This window comes from Oncorhynchus nerka, linkage group LG18 (genome assembly GCF_034236695.1).
Source record: "Oncorhynchus nerka isolate Pitt River linkage group LG18, Oner_Uvic_2.0, whole genome shotgun sequence".
NCBI lineage: Eukaryota > Metazoa > Chordata > Actinopteri > Salmoniformes > Salmonidae > Oncorhynchus > Oncorhynchus nerka.
Window position 1 is genome coordinate 66,955,173 of NC_088413.1, and position 22,503 is coordinate 66,977,675.

Consider the following 22,503-nt stretch of genomic DNA (forward strand, 5'->3'; position numbering starts at 1 on the left):
TTCTCTCCAGAATGGCCACTGTGATATTCAGCTAAAGAAAGGGGGGAGGGGGTTCTCTCCAGAATGGCCACTGTGATATTCAGCTAAAGAAAGGGGGGGGGGTTCTCTCTAGAATGGCCACTGTGATATTCAGCTAAAGAAAGGGGGGTTTCTCTCCAGAATGGCCACTGTGATATTCAGCTAAAGAAAGGGGGGTTTCTCTCCAGAATGGCCACTGTGATATTCAGCTAAAGAAAGGGGGGTGGGTTTCTCTCCAGAATGGCCACTGTGATATTCAGCTAAAGAAAGGGGGGTTTCTCTCCAGAATGGCCACTGTGATATTCAGCTAAAGAAAGGGGGGTTTCTCTCCAGAATGGCCACTGTGATATTCAGCTAAAGAAAGGGGGGTTCTCTCCAGAATGGCCACTGTGATATTCAGCTAAAGAAAGGGGGGTTCTCTCCAGAATGGCCACTGTGATATTCAGCTAAAGAAAGGGGGGTTCTCTCCAGAATGGCCACTGTGATATTCAGCTAAAGAAAGGGGGGTTCTCTCCAGAATGGCCACTGTGATATTCAGCTAAAGAAAGGGGGGGGGGGGTTCTCTCCAGAATGGCCACTGTGATATTCAGCTAAAGAAAGGGGGGTTCTCTCAGAATGGCCACTGTGATATTCAGCTAAAGAAAGGGGGGGTTCTCTCCAGAATGGCCACTGTGATATTCAGCTAAAGAAAGGGGGGGGGGTCTCTCCAGAATGGCCACTGTGATATTCAGCTAAAGAAAGGGGGGTTCTCTCCAGAATGGCCACTGTGATATTCAGCTAAAGAAAGGGGGGTTCTCTCCAGAATGGCCACTGTGATATTCAGCTAAAGAAAGGGGGGTTTCTCTCCAGAATGGCCACTGTGATATTCAGCTAAAGAAAGGGGGGGAATGGCCACTGGGGAAAGGGGGTTCTCTCCAGAATGGCCACTGTGATATTCAGCTAAAGAAAGGGGGGTCTCTCCAGAATGGCCACTGTGATATTCAGCTAAAGAAAGGGGGGTTCTCTCCAGAATGGCCACTGTGATATTCAGCTAAAGAAAGGGGGGGGGGGTCTCTCCAGAATGGCCACTGTGATATTCAGCTAAAGAAAGGGGGGTTCTCTCCAGAATGGCCACTGTGATATTCAGCTAAAGAAAGGGGGGGGGGGGGTTCTCTCTAGAAGGCTAAGAGAAGTACTGACACTTGTACATACTCACTCTCAGTGTCCCACATTACACAGCTATATATCCTGTGGAGGCTCTATTCCGGTTCAATTCCGGTCCTGGAGGGCCAAAACACTTCTGGTTTTCCTCCTCTCCTTCCAATCAGGGACTAATTCAGACCTGGGGCACCAGGTGTGTGCAATTAACTACCAGGTAGGCCTGAAACTGAATAGCCCTGGTCTATGGTAAACTAAGGTATGGGAATACTAGAAGGGGAGAGAGGAGGAAGAGAAAGAAGGAGGGATGAGGAGAAAGAAGAGGGAGGAGGAGGAAGAGGAGAAGGAGGAAGAAGACGAGAAGAAAGAAAGGGAAGCCTATCTGGTGACACTCCAGACTACCATTGATTATGCCTACAGGAGGGCTCAGGTAGAGTGAAGGAGGTAGAATCTGGTGACACCAGACTGACGTTGATTATGCCTACAGGAGGGGTCAGGTAGAGTGAAGGAGGTAGAATCTGGTGACACCAGACAGACGTTGATTATGCCTACGGGAGGGGTCAGGTAGAGTGAAGGAGGTAGAATCTGGTGACACCAGACAGACGTTGATTATGCCTACAGGAGGGCTCAGGTAGAGTGAAGGAGGTAGAATCTGGTGACACCAGACAGACGTTGATTATGCCTACAGGAGGGTCAGGTAGAGTGAAGGAGGTAGAATCTGGTGACACCAGACAGACGTTGATAATGCCTACAGGAGGGCTCAGGTAGAGTGAAGGAGGTAGAATCTGGTGACACCAGACAGACGTTGATTATGCCTACAGGAGCGTCAGGTAGAGTGAAGGAGGTAGAATCTGGTGACACCAGACAGACGTTGATAATGCCTACAGGAGGGCTCAGGTAGAGTGAAGGAGGTAGAATCTGGTGACACCAGACAGACGTTGATTATGCCTACAGGAGCGTCAGGTAGAGTGAAGGAGGTAGAATCTGGTGACACCAGACTGACATTGATTATGCCTACAGGAGGGCTCAGGTAGAGTGAAGGAGGTAGAATCTGGTGACACCAGACAGACGTTGATTATGCCTACAGGAGGGTCAGGTAGAGTGAAGGAGGTAGAATCTGGTGACACCAGACAGACGTTGATTATGCCTACAGGAGGGCTCAGGTAGAGTGAAGGAGGTAGAATCTGGTGACACCAGACAGACGTTGATTATGCCTACAGGAGGGGTCAGGTAGAGTGAAGGAGGTAGAATCTGGTGACACCAGACAGACGTTGATTATGCCTACAGGAGGGCTCAGGTAGAGTGAAGGAGGTAGAATCTGGTGACACCAGACAGACATTGATTATGCCTACAGGAGGGCTCAGGTAGAGTGAAGGAGGAAGAAAAGGAAAAAGAATAGGTTCTTACCGGGTGACACTCCAGACTACCGTTGATGGAGCCAGGTGTGTAACAGTCACATGGTTGACACACAACCTCTGACCTGGGGTCAGCAACCACCTCCCTGTAGAACTGACTAACACAGGACTCACAGCTACGACCTGGAAGGAGAGAGAGGGGGAGAGAATGAGAGATAGAGGGAGGGAGGGGGGACAGAGGAGAGAAGGAGAGAGAGAAAGGGTGGGGAGGACAGAGAGAGAGGGGGGGATGAAAGGGTGAGATATAAAGGGGGTGGGTGGAGGGTAAGGGGTAGAGGTGAAAGGTGAGTGATTGGGTGGGCGTAGGTGTGTGAGGTGGTAGAGGCAGGGGTGGAGGGTAAAGGGGTAGAGGTGAGAGGTGAGTGATTGGGTGGGCGTAGGTGTGTGAGGTGGTAGAGGTGAGAGGTGAGTGATTGGGTGGGCGTAGGTGTGTGAGGTGGTAGAGGTGAGAGGTGAGTGATTGGGTGGGCGTAGGTGTGTGAGGTGGTAGAGGTGAGAGGTGAGTGATTGGGTGGGCGTAGGTGTGTGAGGTGGTAGAGGTGAGAGGTGAGTGATTGGGTGGGCGTAGGTGTGTGAGGTGGTAGAGGCAGGGGTGGAGGGTAAGGGGTAGAGGTGAGAGGTGAGTGATTGGGTGGGCGTAGGTGTGTGAGGTGGTCGAGGCAGGGGTGGAGGGTAAGGGGTAGAGGTGAGAGGTGAGTGATAGGGTGGGCGTAGGTGTGTGAGGTGGTAGAGGTCAAAGAGGAGAGAGGGGTTGAAGATGTGGAGATCATTATTAACTCATTAGAATTCAATCACACACTATATAAAACTTAAAATGTAGATTAAAAAGCTGAAGAGTCTCAAGAGATGTCCACTGTGTGTGCGCACACGTGTGTGTGTGTATGTGTGTGTTTGTGTGAGTGTGAGTGTGAGTGTGAGTGTATACCACACTGAAAAAAATATAAACAGAACATGTAAAGTGTTGTTCCCATGTTTCATGAGCTGAAATAAAAGATCCCAGAAATGTTCCATATGCACAAAAAGCATATTTTTTCTCAAATCCTGTTTATACATTTGTTTACATCCTTGTTAGTGATCATTTCTCCTTTGCCAAGATAATCCATCCACCTGACAGGTGTGGCATATCAAGAAGCTGATTAAACAGCATGATAATTACACAGGGGCACCTTGAGCTGGGGACAATAAAAGGCCACTCTAAAATGTGCAGTTTTGTCACACAACACAATGCCACAGATGTGTCAACTTTTGAGTGAGCGTGCAACTGGCGTGCTGACTGCAGGAATGTCCTCCAGAGCTGTTCCAGATAATTTAATGTTCATTTCTCTACCATAAGTCGATTCCAACATCAACCGCCAATATCCAGCAACTTCTCACAGCCATTGAAGAGGAGTGAGACAACATTCCACAGGCCACAATCAACCTGCTGATCAAGATGTGTCACGCTGCATGAGGCAAATGGTGGTCACACCAGATACTGACTGGTTTTATGATCCAAGCCCCTACCTTTTTTTAAGGTACCTGTGACCAACAGATGCATATCTGTATTCCCAGTCACGTGAAATCCATAGATTATGGCCTAATGTATTTATTTCAATTGACTGATTTCCTCATATGAACTGTAACTCAGTAAAACCTTTCAAATTGTTGCATGTTGCGTTTATATTTTTGTTCGGTATAGTTACATACCTTTAGTATTGTGCATACAGTCGTCACACACCCCTCCCCCTCCTCTGTAGTGTTCAGTGGGGTGGGCGTCAGCTGTGATGTCATAGTGACAGGAAAGGGCGTGGCCATGGCAGTCACATGGTCGACAGCTGTAGGCTTGGACCTGGTCACCTGACCTGAAGGGTTTGTCATTGTAGAGTGGGGCACAGCGCTGGCACTGAAACACACACACATAAATAATTAACAGACAAACAGAACGAAAAAATGTATCAAATGTATGTTTTATGTACAGTAACTAAGTATAAAGTGTTTTTTTTCTATTATATTATAACAAAACGGACATCTCAGAGGACCTCTGTTAGACAAGTGAGAAACACAGAGCGTTGACAACAGAGAGCAACAGGGGTAGAATAGAGCACAAACAACATATTCCCCTTATGCACCTTTATCAAAGAGAGAAACAGTACACATTCACAATCGGCTGTCATTCATTGTGTTGCCATTGTGTCGTGAATATATAAAACTCCACCCCTCACTCTCCTGTATTCACATTGAAATGTACAGACACACCATAGGGAAATCAGGTAGGGAAATTAAAAGTGACTTTCAACAACAGCATCGTTAAAATAGGCCACTTTTATGTCAAAACAAGCATGTCGAGGTGTGAGGCGTAGAGGAAAAAAGACAAAGAATGAAAAATGTATGTTTGTGTTGGTCTTTGATTCTGTTCAGCAGTCAGTACAAATTATGGTGGACAAGAGGAGCATCAAATGGAATGATTAAAAATGTATTAAAAAACATGGGGCTCCCTGGTGACACATATGCACACACTCACACACAGACAAACCTGTGCTGCTATGCCGCTGTCTGACACACAGAGATGGAGGAAGGAGAGAGAGAGGGAGGGAGGGATGAGGAGAGGGAGTGGGTACAAGGAGGGATAGCTTATAGAGAGGGAGGGGCAGGACAGAAGGAAGAGAAAGAAAAGGGGGAGCGGGAGATAGAAAGGGGGAAGAAGAGAGAGATGAAGGGGGGAAGAAGACACATTGAGGCAGATTGGGGCTGAAAGTCCTGCTGAGTGGAGGGCCTCAAGTCCACAGGGAATCACTAACCCAGAGAGAGAGAGAGAGAGAGAGAGAGAGAGAGAGAGAGAGAGAGAGAAAGAAAGAGACGGTAGGAGATGGGGTAACAGCAGAGGGAGAGAGCCCCACCCTCTACAACATATATATCAATGAATTGGTGAGGGCACGAGAACAGTGCAGCACTCAGCCTCACACTACTAGAATCTGAAGTGAAATGTCTACTGTTTGCTTCTGTCCCCAATCAAGGACGGCCTAAAAATCTATACATACCTTGGCCTAAACATCAGCACCACAGGTAACTTCCACAAAGCTGTGAATGATTTGAGAGACCAGGCAAGAGGGCCTTCTCCGCCATCAAAAGATAACATCAAATTCGATATACCAATTAGGATCTGGCTAAAAATACTTGAATCAGTTATAGAACCCATTGCCCTCTAAGGTTGTGAGGTCTGGGGTCCGCTCACCAACCAAGAATTCACAAAATGGGACAAACACCAAACTGCATGCAGAATTCTGCAAAAATATATTCTGTGTACCCAGACCTTTCATAACAAATCCATCACCTACAGAGAGATGAACCTGAAGAAGCGTCCCCTAAGTAAGCTGTCCCTGGGGCATTGTTCACAAACACACCCCACAGAGCCCCAGGACAGCAACACAATTAGACCCAACCAAATCATAAGAAAACAAAAAGATAATTACTTGACACATTGGAAAGAATTAACAAAAAACTGAGCAAACAAAAATGTGATTTGGCCCTAAACAGAGAGCACACAGTGACAGAATCCCTGACCACTGTGACTAACCCAAAATGAAGGAAATCTTTGACTATGTACAAACTCAGTGAGCATAGCCTTGCTATTGAGAGGCCGTAGGCAGACATGGCTCTCAAGAGAAGACAGGCTATGTGCTCACTGCCCACAAAATGAAGTGGAAACTGAGCTGCACTTCCTAACCTCCTGCCCAATGTATGACCATATTAGAGACATTTCCCTCAGATTACACAGATCCACAAAGAATTATAAAACAAATCCAATTTTGATAAACTCCGATATCTATTGGGTGAAATACCACAGTGTATCATCACAGCAGCAAGAAGTGTTACCTGTTCCACATCATTACAACACTGTATCTAGCCATAATATGACATAGTCTCTATTCCTTTGGAACTTCTGGGAGTGTAATGTTTCTGTTAATTTTTTACTGTTTTATTATCACATTTGTTTATTATCTATTTCACTTGCTTTGGCAATGTTCACATATGTTTCCTATGCCAATAAATCCCTTTGAATTGAATTGAGTGAGTGAGAGAAAGAGAGAAAGCAAGAGAGGAGAGAGAGTGTGAGAGAGAGAGAGAGAGAGAGAGAGAGAGAGAGAGAGAGAGAGAGAGAGAGAGATAAAGAGAGAGAGTGAGTTAGAGAGAGAGAGAGAAAGAGACAGAAAAATAGAGAGAAAAAGTGAGAGAAAGAGTGAAAGAGAGAGAGAGAGAGGGAGAGAGTTAGAGAGGGGTGACAGGAGAAAGGAAGAGGAACACACACCAAGTCTCTCCACAATATCTCATTTATCTCCTTTAACAGGTAAAATCCGGGCTAGACAGATATAGGAAGCCACAATAAATGCCATAATAAAGCCACAAAAAAGCCATAATAAATGCCTGTTAGCCCATACAGAACAGTACAGTACCTGTCAGCCCATACAGAGCAGTACAGTACCTGTCAGCCCATACAGAACAGTACAGTACCTGTCAGCCCATACAGTACAGTACCTGTCAGCCCATACAGAGCAGTACAGTACCTGTCAGCCCATACAGAACAGTACAGTACCTGTCAGCCCATACAGTACAGTACAGGTCAGCCCATACAGAACAGTACAGTACCTGTCAGCCCATACAGAACAGTACAGTACCTGTCAGCCCATACAGAACAGTACAGTACCTGTCAGCCCATACAGAGCAGTACCTGTCAGTCCATACAGAACAGTACAGTACCTGTCAGCCCATACAGAACAGTACAGTACCTGTTAGCCCATACAGAACAGTACAGTACCTGTCAGCTCATACAGAACAGTACAGTACCTGTCAGTCCATACAGAACAGTACAGTACCTGTCAGCTCATACAGAACAGTACAGTACCTGTCAGCCCATACAGAACAGTACAGTACCTGTCAGCCCATATAGAACAGTACAGTACCTGTTAGCCCATACAGAACAGTACAGTACCTGTTAGCCCATACAGAAGAGTACAGTACCTGTCAGCCCAAACAGAACAGTACAGTACCTGTCAGTCCATACAGAACAGTACAGTACCTGTCAGCCCATACAGAACAGTACAGTACAGTACAGGTCAGCCCATACAGAACAGTACAGTACATGTTAGCCCATACAGAACAGTACAGTACCTGTCAGCCCATACAGAACAGTACAGTACAGTACCTGTTAGCCCATACAGAACAGTACTTTACAGTACCTGTCAGCCCATACAGAACAGTACAGTACAGTACCTGTTAGCCCATACAGAACAGTACTTTACAGTACCTGTCAGCCCATACAGAACAGAACAGTACCTGTCAGCCCATACAGAACAGTACAGTACCTGTCAGCCCATACAGAACAGTACAGTACCTGTCAGCCCATACAGAACAGTACAGTACCTGTTAGCCCATACAGAACAGTACAGTACCTGCCAGCCCATACAGTAGAGTACCTGTCAGCCCATACAGAGCAGTACAGTACCTGTCAGCCCATACAGAACAGTACAGTACCTGTCAGCCCATACAGAACAGTACAGTACCTGTCAGCCCATACAGAACAGTACTTTACAGTACCTGTCAGCCCATACAGAACAGTACAGTACCTGTCAGCCCATACAGAACAGTACAGTACCTGTCAGTCCATACAGAGCAGTACAGTACCTGTCAGCCCATACAGAACAGTACAGTACAGTACCTGTTAGCCCATACAGAACAGTACAGTACAGGTCAGCCCATACAGAACAGTACAGTACCTGTTAGCCCATACAGAACAGTACAGTACCTGTCAGACCATACAGAACAGTACAGTACCTGTCAGTCCATACAGAACAGTACAGTACCTGTCAGCCCATACAGAACAGTACAGTACCTGTCAGTCCATACAGAACAGTACAGTACCTGTCAGCCCATACAGAACAGTACAGTACCTGTCAGCCCATACAGAACAGTACAGTACAGTACCTGTTAGCCCATACAGAACAGTACTTTACAGTACCTGTCAGCCCATACAGAACAGTACAGTACCTGTTAGTCCATACAGAAGAGTACAGTACCTGTCAGCCCAAACAGAACAGTACAGTACCTGTCAGTCCATACAGAACAGTACAGTACCTGTCAGCCCATACAGAACAGTACAGTACAGTACAGGTCAGCCCATACAGAACAGTACAGTACAGGTCAGCCCATACAGAACAGTACAGTACCTGTCAGTCCATACAGAGCAGTACAGTACCTGTCAGCCCATACAGAACAGTACAGTACAGTACCTGTTAGCCCATACAGTACAGAACAGTACCTGTCAGCCCATACAGAACAGTACAGTACCTGTCAGCCCATACAGAACAGTACAGTACCTGTTAGCCCATACAGAACAGTACAGTACCTGTCAGCCCATATAGAACAGTACAGTACCTGTCAGCCCATACAGAACAGTACAGTACCTGTCAGCCCATACAGAACAGTACAGTACCTGTCAGCCCATACAGAACAGTACAGTACAGTACCTGTTAGCCCATACAGAACAGTCCAGTACCTGTCAGCCCATACAGAACAGTACAGTACCTGTCAGTCCATACAGAACAGTACAGTACCTGTCAGCCCATACAGAACAGTACAGTACCTGTCAGCCCATACAGAACAGTACAGTACCTGTCAGCCCATACAGAACAGTACAGTACAGTACCGGTCAGCCCATACAGAACAGTAGAGTACCTGTTAGCCCATACAGAACAGTACAGTACCTGTCAGCCCATACAGAACAGTACAGTACCTGTCAGTCCATACAGAACAGTACAGTACCTGTCAGCCCATACAGAACAGTACAGTACCTGTCAGTCCATACAGAACAGTACAGTACCTGTCAGCCCATACAGAACAGTACAGTACCTGTCAGCCCATACAGAACAGTACAGTACCTGTCAGCCCATACAGAACAGTACAGTACCTGTCAGCCCATACAGAACAGTACAGTACAGTACCTGTTAGCCCATACAGAACAGTACAGTACCTGTCAGTCCATACAGAACAGTACAGTACCTGTCAGCCCATACAGAACAGTACAGTACCTGTCAGCCCATACAGAACAGTACAGTACCTGTCAGCCCATACAGAACAGTACAGTACCTGTCAGCCCATACAGAACAGTACAGTACAGTACCTGTTAGCCCATACAGAACAGTACAGTACCTGTCAGCCCATACAGAACAGTACAGTACCTGTCAGTCCATACAGAACAGTACAGTACCTGTCAGCCCATACAGAACAGTACAGTACCTGTCAGCCCATACAGAACAGTACAGTACAGTACAGGTCAGCCCATACAGAACAGTACAGTACAGGTCAGCCCATACAGAACAGTACAGTACCTGTTAGCCCATACAGAACAGTACAGTACCTGTCAGTCCATACAGAGCAGTACAGTACCTGTCAGCCCATACAGAACAGTACAGTACAGTACCTGTTAGCCCATACAGTACAGAACAGTACCTGTCAGCCCATACAGAACAGTACAGTACCTGTCAGCCCATACAGAACAGTACAGTACCTGTTAGCCCATACAGAACAGTACAGTACCTGTCAGCCCATATAGAACAGTACAGTACCTGTCAGCCCATACAGAACAGTACAGTACCTGTCAGCCCATACAGAACAGTACAGTACCTGTCAGCCCATACAGAACAGTACAGTACAGTACCTGTTAGCCCATACAGAACAGTACAGTACCTGTCAGACCATACATAACAGTACAGTACCTGTCAGTCCATACAGAACAGTACAGTACCTGTCAGCCCATACAGAACAGTACAGTACCTGTCAGCCCATACAGAACAGTACAGTACCTGTCAGCCCATACAGAACAGTACAGTACAGTACCGGTCAGCCCATACAGAACAGTAGAGTACCTGTTAGCCCATACAGAACAGTACAGTACCTGTCAGTCCATACAGAACAGTACAGTACCTGTCAGCCCATACAGAACAGTACAGTACCTGTCAGTCCATACAGAACAGTACAGTACCTGTCAGCCCATACAGAACAGTACAGTACCTGTCAGCCCATACAGAACAGTACAGTACCTGTCAGCCCATACAGAACAGTACAGTACAGTACCTGTTAGCCCATACAGAACAGTACAGTACCTGTCAGCCCATACAGAACAGTACAGTACCTGTCAGTCCATACAGAACAGTACAGTACCTGTCAGCCCATACAGAACAGTACAGTACCTGTCAGCCCATACAGAACAGTACAGTACAGTACCTGTCAGCCCATACAGAACAGTACAGTACAGTACAGGTCAGCCCATACAGAACAGTACAGTACCTGTTAGCCCATACAGAACAGTACAGTACCTGTCAGTCCATACAGAGCAGTACAGTACCTGTCAGCCCATACAGAACAGTACAGTACCTGTTAGCCCATACAGAGCAGTACAGTACCTGCACACCAACCAACATGGAGACAGTACACTACACTCAGGGAACATACTGTGTGTTTAGCATGGGACGGAGAACCACTGAGAGAGATAAGATAATTCATCGCACACAGACACACTCACACACAGGCATCCCTGAGATTACGTTATCTAGCCTGGGTGACAGTCTGTTTCTGTGTCAGCTAGCTCCTTAAACACACTAATATATTCATTGGGATCTCTTTTACTTACAAAGTTACACATGGCATTACAAAAACATACATGTTTCTGCATGTCTAAGACATGAATATGATTTTAAAGACTTCAATTATTTATCTGTGTGTGTAGGTGTTTGAACAGGGCTCTGGCCGTCATTCCCGTTGGGTGATTATTAAGTGGATCTGATGAAGCAGCGTGGGGGATTCTCCTGAGACATCACACACACACAGACGCACACAGGCACATACTCTCGCTAACGAACACGGGTCCGTCTGGGGAGGTGTGTATTCACAGGCAGGCGTCCTCGACAGTTAAAACAGGCCTCCATTAGCATGCGTTGTCTGGATCTCCTTGTTCCTCACCGCTTCACAAATCAAAGCTGCTTTTCATTCCTCACTTCCAAGAGAAATCCCTCTCTACGTCTCTCTCTTTCTTTCTTTCTTCATCCCTCTCCCTCCTCTCCTCCTCCTCTCTCATCGCTATGTGTGCCGCACACATTAGCATAGCAAATGAAAGAGAAAGGTTTTTGGGGGCATTCATTCTCTCTTTATGAATTCTGAAGTGTTGGGCTGCTGCTGGTTGGGATAGCAGCACACATTCTTTATGTAGAAATCAACATTGGTGATGCTTTGTGGTATTTCTGGAATTGTAAGTATTTCATGGCCACAGAATCATTCCTGGGCACTCTCTTTCCTCACCTCTCCGTGATAGCTGATGTGTGTTGACATTTCTGACCAAAAATAGCTGCCTTGGCATCAACATGTATGGTAGTGAACGAGGTGAGCTTCTCCCATAAAATCAAACCGAGCTGTATATGAAAAATAATAGAGCAACCTGACATAATGTCTGTGTATCAATTACAAATCAATAAGTTATGACAGAGTAATCACAGGTATTGATTGATAATGCTAAACTGATGACTGTGAGATGGAGATAATCACATGTATTAATTTAAATCACTAGAGATGGGGGGTATAGGAATAACCATTGTCTCTGTGTTAAACTGCTAGAGGAAATTGCTGAGTTTGGATTTATCTTGATAGAGATCGTTCGTGGTTCTATCTAACCCCATTCTGAATGCCATGGCCAATTTCACGCTCCCCCTGGAAAGATCGTGGAATACATGTGCGCCACAGTTAACCTTTGTCGCTGGTGAAAATGTGCTGCTTTAGCAACAGAGACCGTGGCCTCTACTAACTGTCAGTATGGAGCAGACACACACCTTAAGCGCTCCTTCCTTTACTCTCTTCCTCGCTCTGTCTCCTTCCTTCTTTTTTTCTAATTTACTCACAGTCGAGAGACACTCCCTCTTCCTCATGCCTTTCTTTCTCTACCTCTCCTTCCGCTCTGTTTGTTGCTTGTCTCCGTGTCACAAAGCTGAAACTACCAATGAATTAGAATAAGAAAAGTAGGCATGTCCACTTGCACTCGTGTGTCTGCATACTTTGTGTGTATATTGTGTATGTGTGTGTACTTGCATGTCAAGTGTGTGTGTGTGTGTGTGTGTGTGTGTGTGTGTGTGTGTGTGTGTGTGTGTGTGTGTGTGTGTGTGTATGTGTGTGTGTGTGTCTTGGCCCTCTTCTCCTACCTCTCCAGTGATCATCATGCTGACACATGTCTGACCATCTCGGCCATTTTAATGTCACTGTGGAAATTCTGCAGCTGAGCAGAGCAGCCATCACGGCCCGGCCTCGATCTAACTCTACAGGATACATGCAATATTTATGTCTAATATCTCAGGCTCAGCCTGCTGCTGCATGTCTCAACATTACACTGACACACAGCAGAAGCTTCACCATTCAACAGAGGCTCTCAGACCTATACACAGATAAACAAACACACTAGGGTTGGAGGATATGGCCTTCAAATCAAATCTTAATTTTGTAAAAATTAAACCTTTTCTGTAATTAAGCTTTCTTGCACAATTAAAGGTCAATGCATTGCATTTCAAAGAGTCAGGAATAATCTAATGAATTCAGGACTTGTAAAATTATATGTAGGCTAAAAATAAGCCTTCCGCAACCAATAGACCCAATAACGTTGGGACTGCTGTCCGGACTGCTTTTTCTCCACCAAATCTCCATATCCCTACCGCAAGCTCTGAACCTTTTCCCCTGGATCAGCACAGCTAGCTAGCTGCTATCCAAGTGGCTACTCCTGGCTAACGTCTCTGTTCCGAAGCAAGCAACAGTTAGCTGGGAACTAGCCTCATGCTTGGCCCATCTCCCAGCTAGCTGAATAGGTCCATCACCCACTCCTTGGGCTACAATGCCTATTTTGCCATTTGGCCTGGACCGCTTTTGCTGCCTACACAGAGCCCTGCTGATCCATCACGACTGGTCTGCCGACCTAACCATCCGAGGGGGGTAAAACAGACTGTTCCGTCACGACGTCCCTCTGAGGCCCTTCTGCTAGCCTGCAAACCCTGGCCCGCTAGCTGTCTGAATCGCCGTGTCTCCAGCTTGCATAGCTACTCACTGGTCCCTATGATCACTCGGCTACGCATGCCTCTCCCTAATGTCAATATGCCTTGTCCATTGCGGTTTTGGTTAGTGATTAATATCTTACTTCCCTGTAGAGCCTCCAGTCCTGCTCAAATATGCCTTAGCTAGCCCTTTTGTTCCAACTCCCTCACATGCGGTGACCTTACCTGGTTCAAATGGTGTCTCGAGAGACAAAACCTCTCCCATCATCACTCGATGCCGAGGTTTACCTCCACTGTATTCACATCCTAACATATCCTTGTCTGTACATTATGCCTTGAATCTATTCTTCCACGCCCAGAAACCTGCTCCTTTTACTCCCTGTTCCGAACGCACTAGACAACCAGTTCTTATAGCCTTTAGCCGTACCCTTATCCTACTCCTCCTCTGGTAATGTAGAGGTTAATCCAGGCCCTTCAGCGCCAAGCTCCACTCCCATTTGCTGACTTCTGTAACTGTAAAAGCCTTGGTTTCATGCATGTTAACATCAGAAGCCTCCTCCCTGAGTTTGTTTTATTCAATGCTTTAGCACACTCTGCCAACTCGGATGTCCTAGCTGTGTCTGAATCCTGGTATAGATAGGCCACCAAAAACCCTAACATTTCCATCCCTAACTATAAAAATGTTCGACAAGATAGAAATGACAAAGGGGGCAGAATTGCAATCTACTGCAGAGATAACCTGCAGAGTTCTGTCCTACTATCCAGGTCAGTGCCCAAACAATTTGAGCTTGTACTTCTAAAAATCCACCTTTCCACCAGCTGTGCCCTGGACACAATATGTGAATTGATTGCCCCGCATCTATCTTCAGAGCTCGTACTGTTAGGTGACCTAAACTGGGACATGCTTAATACAACTGTCTGTCCTACAGTCTAAGCTAGATGCCCTCAATCTCACACAAAATATCAATGAACCTGTGAACACGGGCACCCTCATAGATATCATCCTGACCAACCTGCCCTCTAAATCCACCTCTGCTGTCTTCAACCAGGATCTCAGCGATCACTGCCTCATTGCCTGCGTCCTTAATGGGTCTGCGGTCAAACGACCACCCCTCATCACTGTCAAACGCTCCCTAAAACACTTCAGCGAGCAGGCCTTTCTAATCGACCTGGCCCGTGTATCCTGGAAGGATATTGACCTCATTCCGTCAGTAGAGGATGCCTGGTTATTCTTTAAAAGTGCCTTCCTCACCATCTTAAATAAGCATGCCCCATTCAAAAAATGTAGAACCGATATAGCCTTTGGTTCACTCCAGACCTGACTGCCCTTGACCAGCATAAAAACATCCTGTGGCGTACCGCATTAGCATTGAATAGCCCCCGCGATATGCAACTGTTCGGGGAAGTTAGGAACGAATATCCACAGGCAGTGCGGTAAGCAAAGGCTAACTTTTTCAAACAGGAATTTGCATCCTGTAGCACAAAATCCCAAACGTTCTGGGACACTGTAAAGTCCATGGAGAATAAGAGCACATCCTCCCAGCTGCCCACTGCGCTGAGGCTAGGAAACACTGTCACCACCGATAAATCCACGATAATTGAGATTTTAAATAAGCATTTCTGTACGGCTGGCCATGCTTTCCACCTGGCTACCCCTACCCGGGTCAACAGCAATGCACCCCCCCACATCAACTTGCCTCCCCCATTTCTCCTTCACCTAAATCCAGATAGCTGATGTTCTGAAAGAGCTGCAAAATCTGGACCCCTACAAATCACCTGGGCTAGACAATCTGGACCCTCTTTTTCTAAAATGATCCGCCACAATTGTTGCAACCACTATTACTAGCCTGTTCAACCTCTCTTTCGTATCATCTGAGATCCCCCAAAGATAGGAACGCTGCCGCGGTCATCCCCCTCTTCAAAGGGGGGGACACTCTAGACACAAACTGTTACAGACCTACATTCATCCTACCCTGCCTTTCTAAGGTCTTCGAAAGCCAAGTTAACAAACAGATCACCGACCATTTCAAATCCCACCGTACCTTCTCCGCTATGCGATCTGGTTTCCGAGCTAGTCATGGGTGCATCTCAGCCACGCTCAAGGTCCTAAACAATATCATAACCGCCATCGATAAAAGACAATACTGTGCAGCCGTCTTCATCGACCTGGTCAGGGCTTTCGACTCTGTCAATCACCAAATTCTTATTGGCAGACTCAACAGCCTTGGTTTCTCAAATGACTGCCTCGCCTGGTTCACCAACTACTTCTCGGATAGAGTTCAATGTGTCAAATTGGAGGGCCTGTTGTCCGGACCTCTGGCCGTCTATGGGGGTGCCACAGGGTTCAATTCTCGGGCCGACTCTCTTCTCTGTAAAAATCAAAGATGTCGCTCTTGCTGCTGGTGATTCTTTGATCCACCTCTACGTAGATGACACCATTCTGTATACTTCTGGCCCTTCTTTGGACACTGTGTTAACTAACCTCCAGACGAGCTTCAATGCCATACAACTCTCCTTCCATGGCCTCCAACTGCTCTTAATGCAAGTAAAACTAAATGCATGCTCTTCAACCAATCGCTGCCCACACCTGCCCGCCCGTCCAGTATCACTACTCTGGACGGTTCTGGGGCATGCTCGGCCCTCCTTAACCTGCTCCACTATAGCCACATCGATGTGAATGGGGCATGCTCGGCCCTCCTTAACCTGCTCCACTACAGCCACATCGATGAGAATGGGGTATGCTCGGCCCTCCTTAACCTGCTCCACTACAGCCACATCGATGAGAATGGGGCATGCTCGGCCCTCCTTAACCTGCTCCACTATAGCCACATCGATGAGAATGGGGTATGCTCGGCCCTCCTTAACCTGCTCCACTATAGCCACATCGATGAGAATGGGGTATGCTCGGCCCTCCTTTTCCTGTAGTCCACGATCATCTCTTTTGTCTTGATCACGTTGAGGATGAAGTTGTTATCCTGGCACCACACATCCTGGCAGCGCACTGCCAGGTCTCTGACCTCCTCGCTATAGGCTCCCGTTGTCGGTGATCAGGCCTACCATTGTTGTGTCATCGGCAAACTTAATGATGGTGTTGTAGTCGTGCCTGGCGTGCAGTCATGGGTGAACAGAGAGTACAGGAGGGGACTGAGCACGCACCCCTGAGGGCCCCCGTGTTGAGGATCAGTGTGGCAGATGTGTTGTTACCTACCCTTACCACCTGGGGGCGGCCCGTCAGGAAGTCCAGGATCCAGTTGGAAAGGGAGGTGTTTAGTGCCAGGGTCCTTGGCTTAGTGATGAGCTTTGTGGGCACTATGGTGTTGAACGCTGAGCTGTAGTCAATGAATAGCATTCTCACGTAGGTTTTCCTTTTGTCCAGGTGGGAAAGGGCAGTGTAGAGTGCAAAAGAGATTGTGTCATCTGTGGATCTGTTGGAGCGGTATGCAAATTGGAGTGGGTCTAGGGTTTCTGGGATAATGGTGATGATGTGAGCCATGACCAGCCTTTCAAACCACTTCATGGCTACAGACGTGAGTGCTACGGGTCGGTAGTCTTTTAGGCCGGTTACCTTGGTGTTCTTGGGCACAGGAACTATGCTTGAAACATGTTGGTATTTCAGAAATGTTCAGGGACAAGTTGAAAATGTCAGTGAAGACACTTGCCAGTTGGTCAGCGCATGCTCGGAGTACACGTCCTGGTAATGTCTTGTGAATGTTGACCTGTTTAATGGTCTTATTTACATAGGCTACGGAGAGCTTGATCGCAAAGTCATCAGGAACAGCTGGTGCTCTCGTGCATGCTTCAGTGTTGACACACATACAGAGAGAGAGAGAGAGAGAAATAGAGAGAGAAACAGAGAGAGAAATAGAGAGAGAAATAGAGAGTGAAAGAGGGAGAGAGACCTAAACAGAGAAAGTTGAGAAGTGGAAAGAAAGAGAGTGAGCGAATAATAGAAAGAGAAGAGAGAGTGAGCGTATAAGAGAAAGAGAAGAAGAGAGAGTGAGCATATAAGAGAAAGAGAAGAAGAGAGAGTGAGCGTGTAAGAGAAAGATAAGAGAAGAAGAAGAGAGTGAGCGTATAAGAAAAGAGAAGAAGAAGTGAGCGTATAAGAGAAGAAGAGAGAGAGTGAGCGTATAAGAGAAAGAGAAGAAGAGAGAGTGAGCGTATAAGAGAAAGAGAAGAAGAGAGAGTGAGCGTATAAGAGAAAGAGAAGAAGAGAGAGTGAGCGTATAAGAGAAAGAGAAGAAGAGAGAGTGAGCATATAAGAGAAAGAGAAGAAGAGAGAGTGAGCGTATAAGAGAAAGAGAAGAAGAGAGAATGAGCGTATAAGAGAAAGAGAAGAAGAGAGAGTGAGCGTATAAGAGAAAGAGAAGAAGAGAGAGTGAGCGTATAAGAGAAAGAGAAGAAGAGAGAGTGAGCGTATAAGAGAAAGAGAAGAAGAGAGAGTGAGCATATAAGAGAAAGAGAAGAAGAGAGAGTGAGCGTATAAGAGATGCATGCAGTTGCGAGCGTCATTGTTCTAGTCGATTTGAGACAATATTTGGATTGTGACCCAGGAGAGCACTGGAGGATATGTCAGAGAACCACGCGCACGCACACACACGCACGCACGCACGCACGCACGCACACACACACACACACACTCACGCGCACGCACACACACGCGCACGCACACACACACACGCACACACTCCATATAAAAACACACACGCACACAGAATAAAGCCTGTCTTATTTTGTTAATAAAGTAACTTTCCACCTCTCACTTTCTCTGGGCTCCCGAGTGGCACAGCGGTCTAAGGCACTGCATCTCAGTGCTAGAGGTGTCACTACAGTCCCTGGTTTTAATCCAGGCTGTATCACATCCAGCTGTGATTGGGAGTCCCATAGGGTGGCGCACAATTGGCCCAGCGTCATCCGGGTTTGGCCAGGGTAGGTATCATTGTAAATAAGAATTTGTTATTAACTGACTTGCCTAGTTAAATAAAAGTTAAATAAAATACAAAAATAAGATGGGTTAAGTTAAGGAAGCACTCCAGCTATTTTGGAACTTTTCCTGTTGAAAAACAGTATCCCACGTATAAATACACACTTAAGGGTAAAACAATATGTTTTGAGCAAAATAGTGTTTTTTAGTCACAAGTGCAAACTCCATGGAGTAGGCCATTCAAGGAGTTGGTCTGATGGTGATTTGTGATGTCATCGGCCCTCCCCCTTGCTTGAGGAACAATAGAGAACAAAAGAGGAAAGGCCCATCCCACTTGTGATGTCATGACACTTACCTGGACCACCTATTGAGATGTAACTTGTTAAGTAAATCAGGAGTTCAATGAAGTGAAAAGGAGACTGGGGGAGCATTTTAATTTGAGGTACAGGTATAGGGTGTGTAGGGGTCAGGTATGTGGATGTCCTCTCTTATTCCACCATCTGTGTCTGGGATGTAGCTCTGTTTGTCAACTATAACAACAGCAACACCACGACCCTACACAACACAGAGTTTGAGAGAGGGCTGGGCCTGAGCGTGAATTATGCATGAGCCCTAATGAAAAATGAGAGACCTTACTGTCTCACTGGGGGAGAGAAACTATAAGCAGTCCCAAGTCAGGTTTAAAAATGACGTGATAGTGTCCAGGTTTTGCAGAAATCCCAATTGGGAGACTTGTGGAATAAGAAGGTAATAAGCAGGATGTCTGGAAAACTAACCCTAGTCCCAAACTACAGGCTAAAATCACCGTCTCCCTGCACCTGTGTTTGTGTGTTAGGTAGATCTGTGTATGTGTGTTAGGTAGATCTGTGTATGTGTGTTAGGTAGATCTGTGTTTGTGTGTTAGGTAGATCTGTGTATGTGTGTTAGGTAGATCTGTGTTTGTGTGTTAGGTAGATCTGTGTATGTGTGTTAGGTAGATCTGTGTATGTGTGTTAGGTAGATCTGTGTATGTGTGTTAGGTAGATCTGTGTATGTGTGTTAGGTAGATCTGTGTATGTGTGTTAGGTAGATCTGTGAATGTGTGTTAGGTAGAGCTGTGAGGTTAGGACAGTACAGAAGGCTATCTGTCTCCCTGCACCTGTGTTTGTGTGTTAGGTAGATCTGTGTATGTGTGTTAGGTAGAGCTGTGAGGTTAGGACAGTACAGAAGGCTATCTGTCTCCCTACACCTGTGTTTGTGTGTTAGGTAGATCTGTGTATGTGTGTTAGGTAGATCTGTGAGGTTAGACAGTACAGAAGGCTATCTGTCTCCCTACACCTGTGTTTGTGTGTTAGGTAGATCTGTGTATGTGTGTTAGGTAGATCTGTGTATGTGTGTTAGGTAGAGCTGTGAGGTTAGGACAGTACAGAAGGCTATCTGTCTCCCTGCACCTGTGTTTGTGTGTTAGGTAGATCTGTGTATGTGTGTTAGGTAGATCTGTGAGGTTAGACAGTACAGAAGGCTATCTGTCTCCCTGCACCTGTAGTGTGTGTGTTTGTGAGGTGATCTTCAGACAGAGGAAAGCTGAGACAGAGGCTCCATCTCCCTCTGTGTCAAACACAACAAAACTCTTTACAGAGAGAAAGAGGGACAAGGAGGGGGGTATGGGGAGTGTGTGTGTGTGTGTGTGTGTGTGTGTGTGTGTGTGTGTGTGTGTGTGTGTGTGTGTGTGTGTGTGTGTGTGCATGCGCGTGCGAGACTCACGTTGTGTCCCTCTGTATGGCTCTCTGGCAGACAAGCACAGCGGTAGGGAGTCACACTGGTGTCACACTGATCAGCATGGCCATGACACTCACACCTAGAAAGACAGAGAGAGAAAGAGAGAGAGAGATGGGGTAGAGAGAGAGAGACACAGAAAGATGGGAGAGAGAGAGAGACAAGTCTGTAATGGTACAGGGCAAGCCAAACAGTTTCAGCTGGACTTTCACATAATCAAAGACATAGCTCAGCAGGATAGGTTCTCTCTTGAGAAAGATACCCTGAATGTGTCAGACCAGACCTCTTCATTATACAACCCCACAGACAGGCAACCCCAAGCAGAAAGTCAACCTCCCAGCACAGAGTACTACTCCCTCATTGAAATGAAGGATAAATTCACTCCGCTGGAGGTTTGGCAGGTGGAGCTGGAACAGCAGGTGAACACACTCCAGTCAGCACAAAAAATAGTCCAGCTCAACAACACCCCCCCAATCAGACCTGGAGAGGTGGAGGTGGAGAGACATATCTGCACTATGGACTGTGGTGAGACAACAGCAAGACGAGAAGAGCAGGAGCAGGACAGAGCACTAGAGGAGAGGATCAGAGTGCTGGAGGAGAGGGTGAGAACGATGACGTGTGACAGAGAACAACCCATTAGAGAGCTAGCCACCCCCGCAGAGTAGCCACCAGAACAGCCCACTCCAGACCCCGACCAAAGTCTTGAACACCACAGCAGAACAGTACACCCCAGACCCAGACCATAGCCTCGACATCACAGCAGGACAGACAAATGAAGAACCCCGAGCCCAGGGGATCCCACCCCCTACATAAGCCACAGATTGTACTCCTTCTGGACTGAAACGGGAAATAGATACAAACATAGAGTGTCTAAACTCTCATGTCCAAACACCCAGCGCGCCCTAGACCTTCTGTCTGAGGACCAACTAGGGTCACCCAGCCACATAATAATACACACAGTCACAAACAACCTGAGAACATAGCAGGAAAGGGTGGCCACAGCACTCAAGGGAGTGATTGAAAAAGCTTCTTCTACTTTCCCCAACGCACAAGTGGTTATCTCCACCCTGCTACCACGATAATACTTTCACCCTGCTTCCAGACAGCAGGTAAACGCAAGTATTTCCTGTGACTGGGCTTAAAAACCAAATGTTTACCTGGCCCACCACTCCACCCTGGACTTGAGCAGCCTCTATGACCAGGTCCACCTATACAAGGCAGCAGTGCCAACCTTCACCCAGACCCTAAAATATATTGCCCACAACCGCAGCCCCAACACTTCACACAGGAGCAACAGATCAACAGACACCCTGCCCAGACCAGTGCGACACTCTCCCAGACCTGCGGGACCCTCCCCCCGGACCTACACATAGAGGACCCACTCCGAGAGGACCAATATCCAGACTACAGCACCACCAGGCACATCCACACCCCCACCAATCAACGCTCCCCCAAGTCAACCATGCCCATACCCCATTTAGGCCCCCTCAGATCAGACCTATGCCCCTCCTGCCCACCCCATACCCGCCACCCACCACATGAGCAGGTAAACAGGCGCAACCCCCACTCTTATAGTAAACTAGCCCAAGCCAATGGCATGTACCAGAGGCTCAGCAAGCTCTGCTTATACTTACTGGTCTGAGGCCAAACCACACGACTAACAACACTGGACACTTTATGGAACACAAAGCCTTCACTATCTCATCCTGGAATATCAAAGAGCTGAGGTCATCTGGCTTTGGCTTAAAGAGCAGGAATTCACCAGGTTCCTGCAGGTTCCAGAAATACAGACATTGTCATCTTATAAGAAACATGGTATAGAGGAGATGGACCTACTGGTTTCCCTCTAGGTTACAGAGAGCTGGTAGTCCCATCCACCAAACTACCAGGTGTGAAACAGGGAAGGGACTCAGGGGGTGTGCTAATTTGTATATTTGTTATAGAGCAGACTTAACTCAATCTATTACAATTAATCAGAACAGGAACATTTTATATTTGGCTAGAAATTCAAAAGGAAATGATCAGCTTCTCCATCCTGGAGAGGGGAAATCAATCATTTCCAGGCCCAGGGACATGTACTAGTCCGTGGCGACCTAAATGCCAGAACCGGACAAGAACCTGACACCCTCAGCACACAGGGGGACTAACACCTACTTGGAGGTGACAGCATTCCCTCCCCCATATGCCCCCCTATGCACAA

At 46.8% G+C, this 22,503-nt stretch overlaps 1 protein-coding gene across 1 annotated transcript in view; it reads right to left on the reverse strand.

Annotated features, from left to right (window-relative positions):
• ush2a (Usher syndrome 2A (autosomal recessive, mild)) overlaps positions 1–22,503 on the reverse strand; it is a 458,847-nt gene that overhangs the window by 337,804 nt on the left and 98,540 nt on the right. The window contains 3 exon segments of the mRNA XM_065004287.1: positions 2,563–2,693; positions 4,257–4,452; positions 20,292–20,385. Of these exon segments, the coding sequence (XP_064860359.1) occupies positions 2,563–2,693; positions 4,257–4,452; positions 20,292–20,385 (421 nt within the window).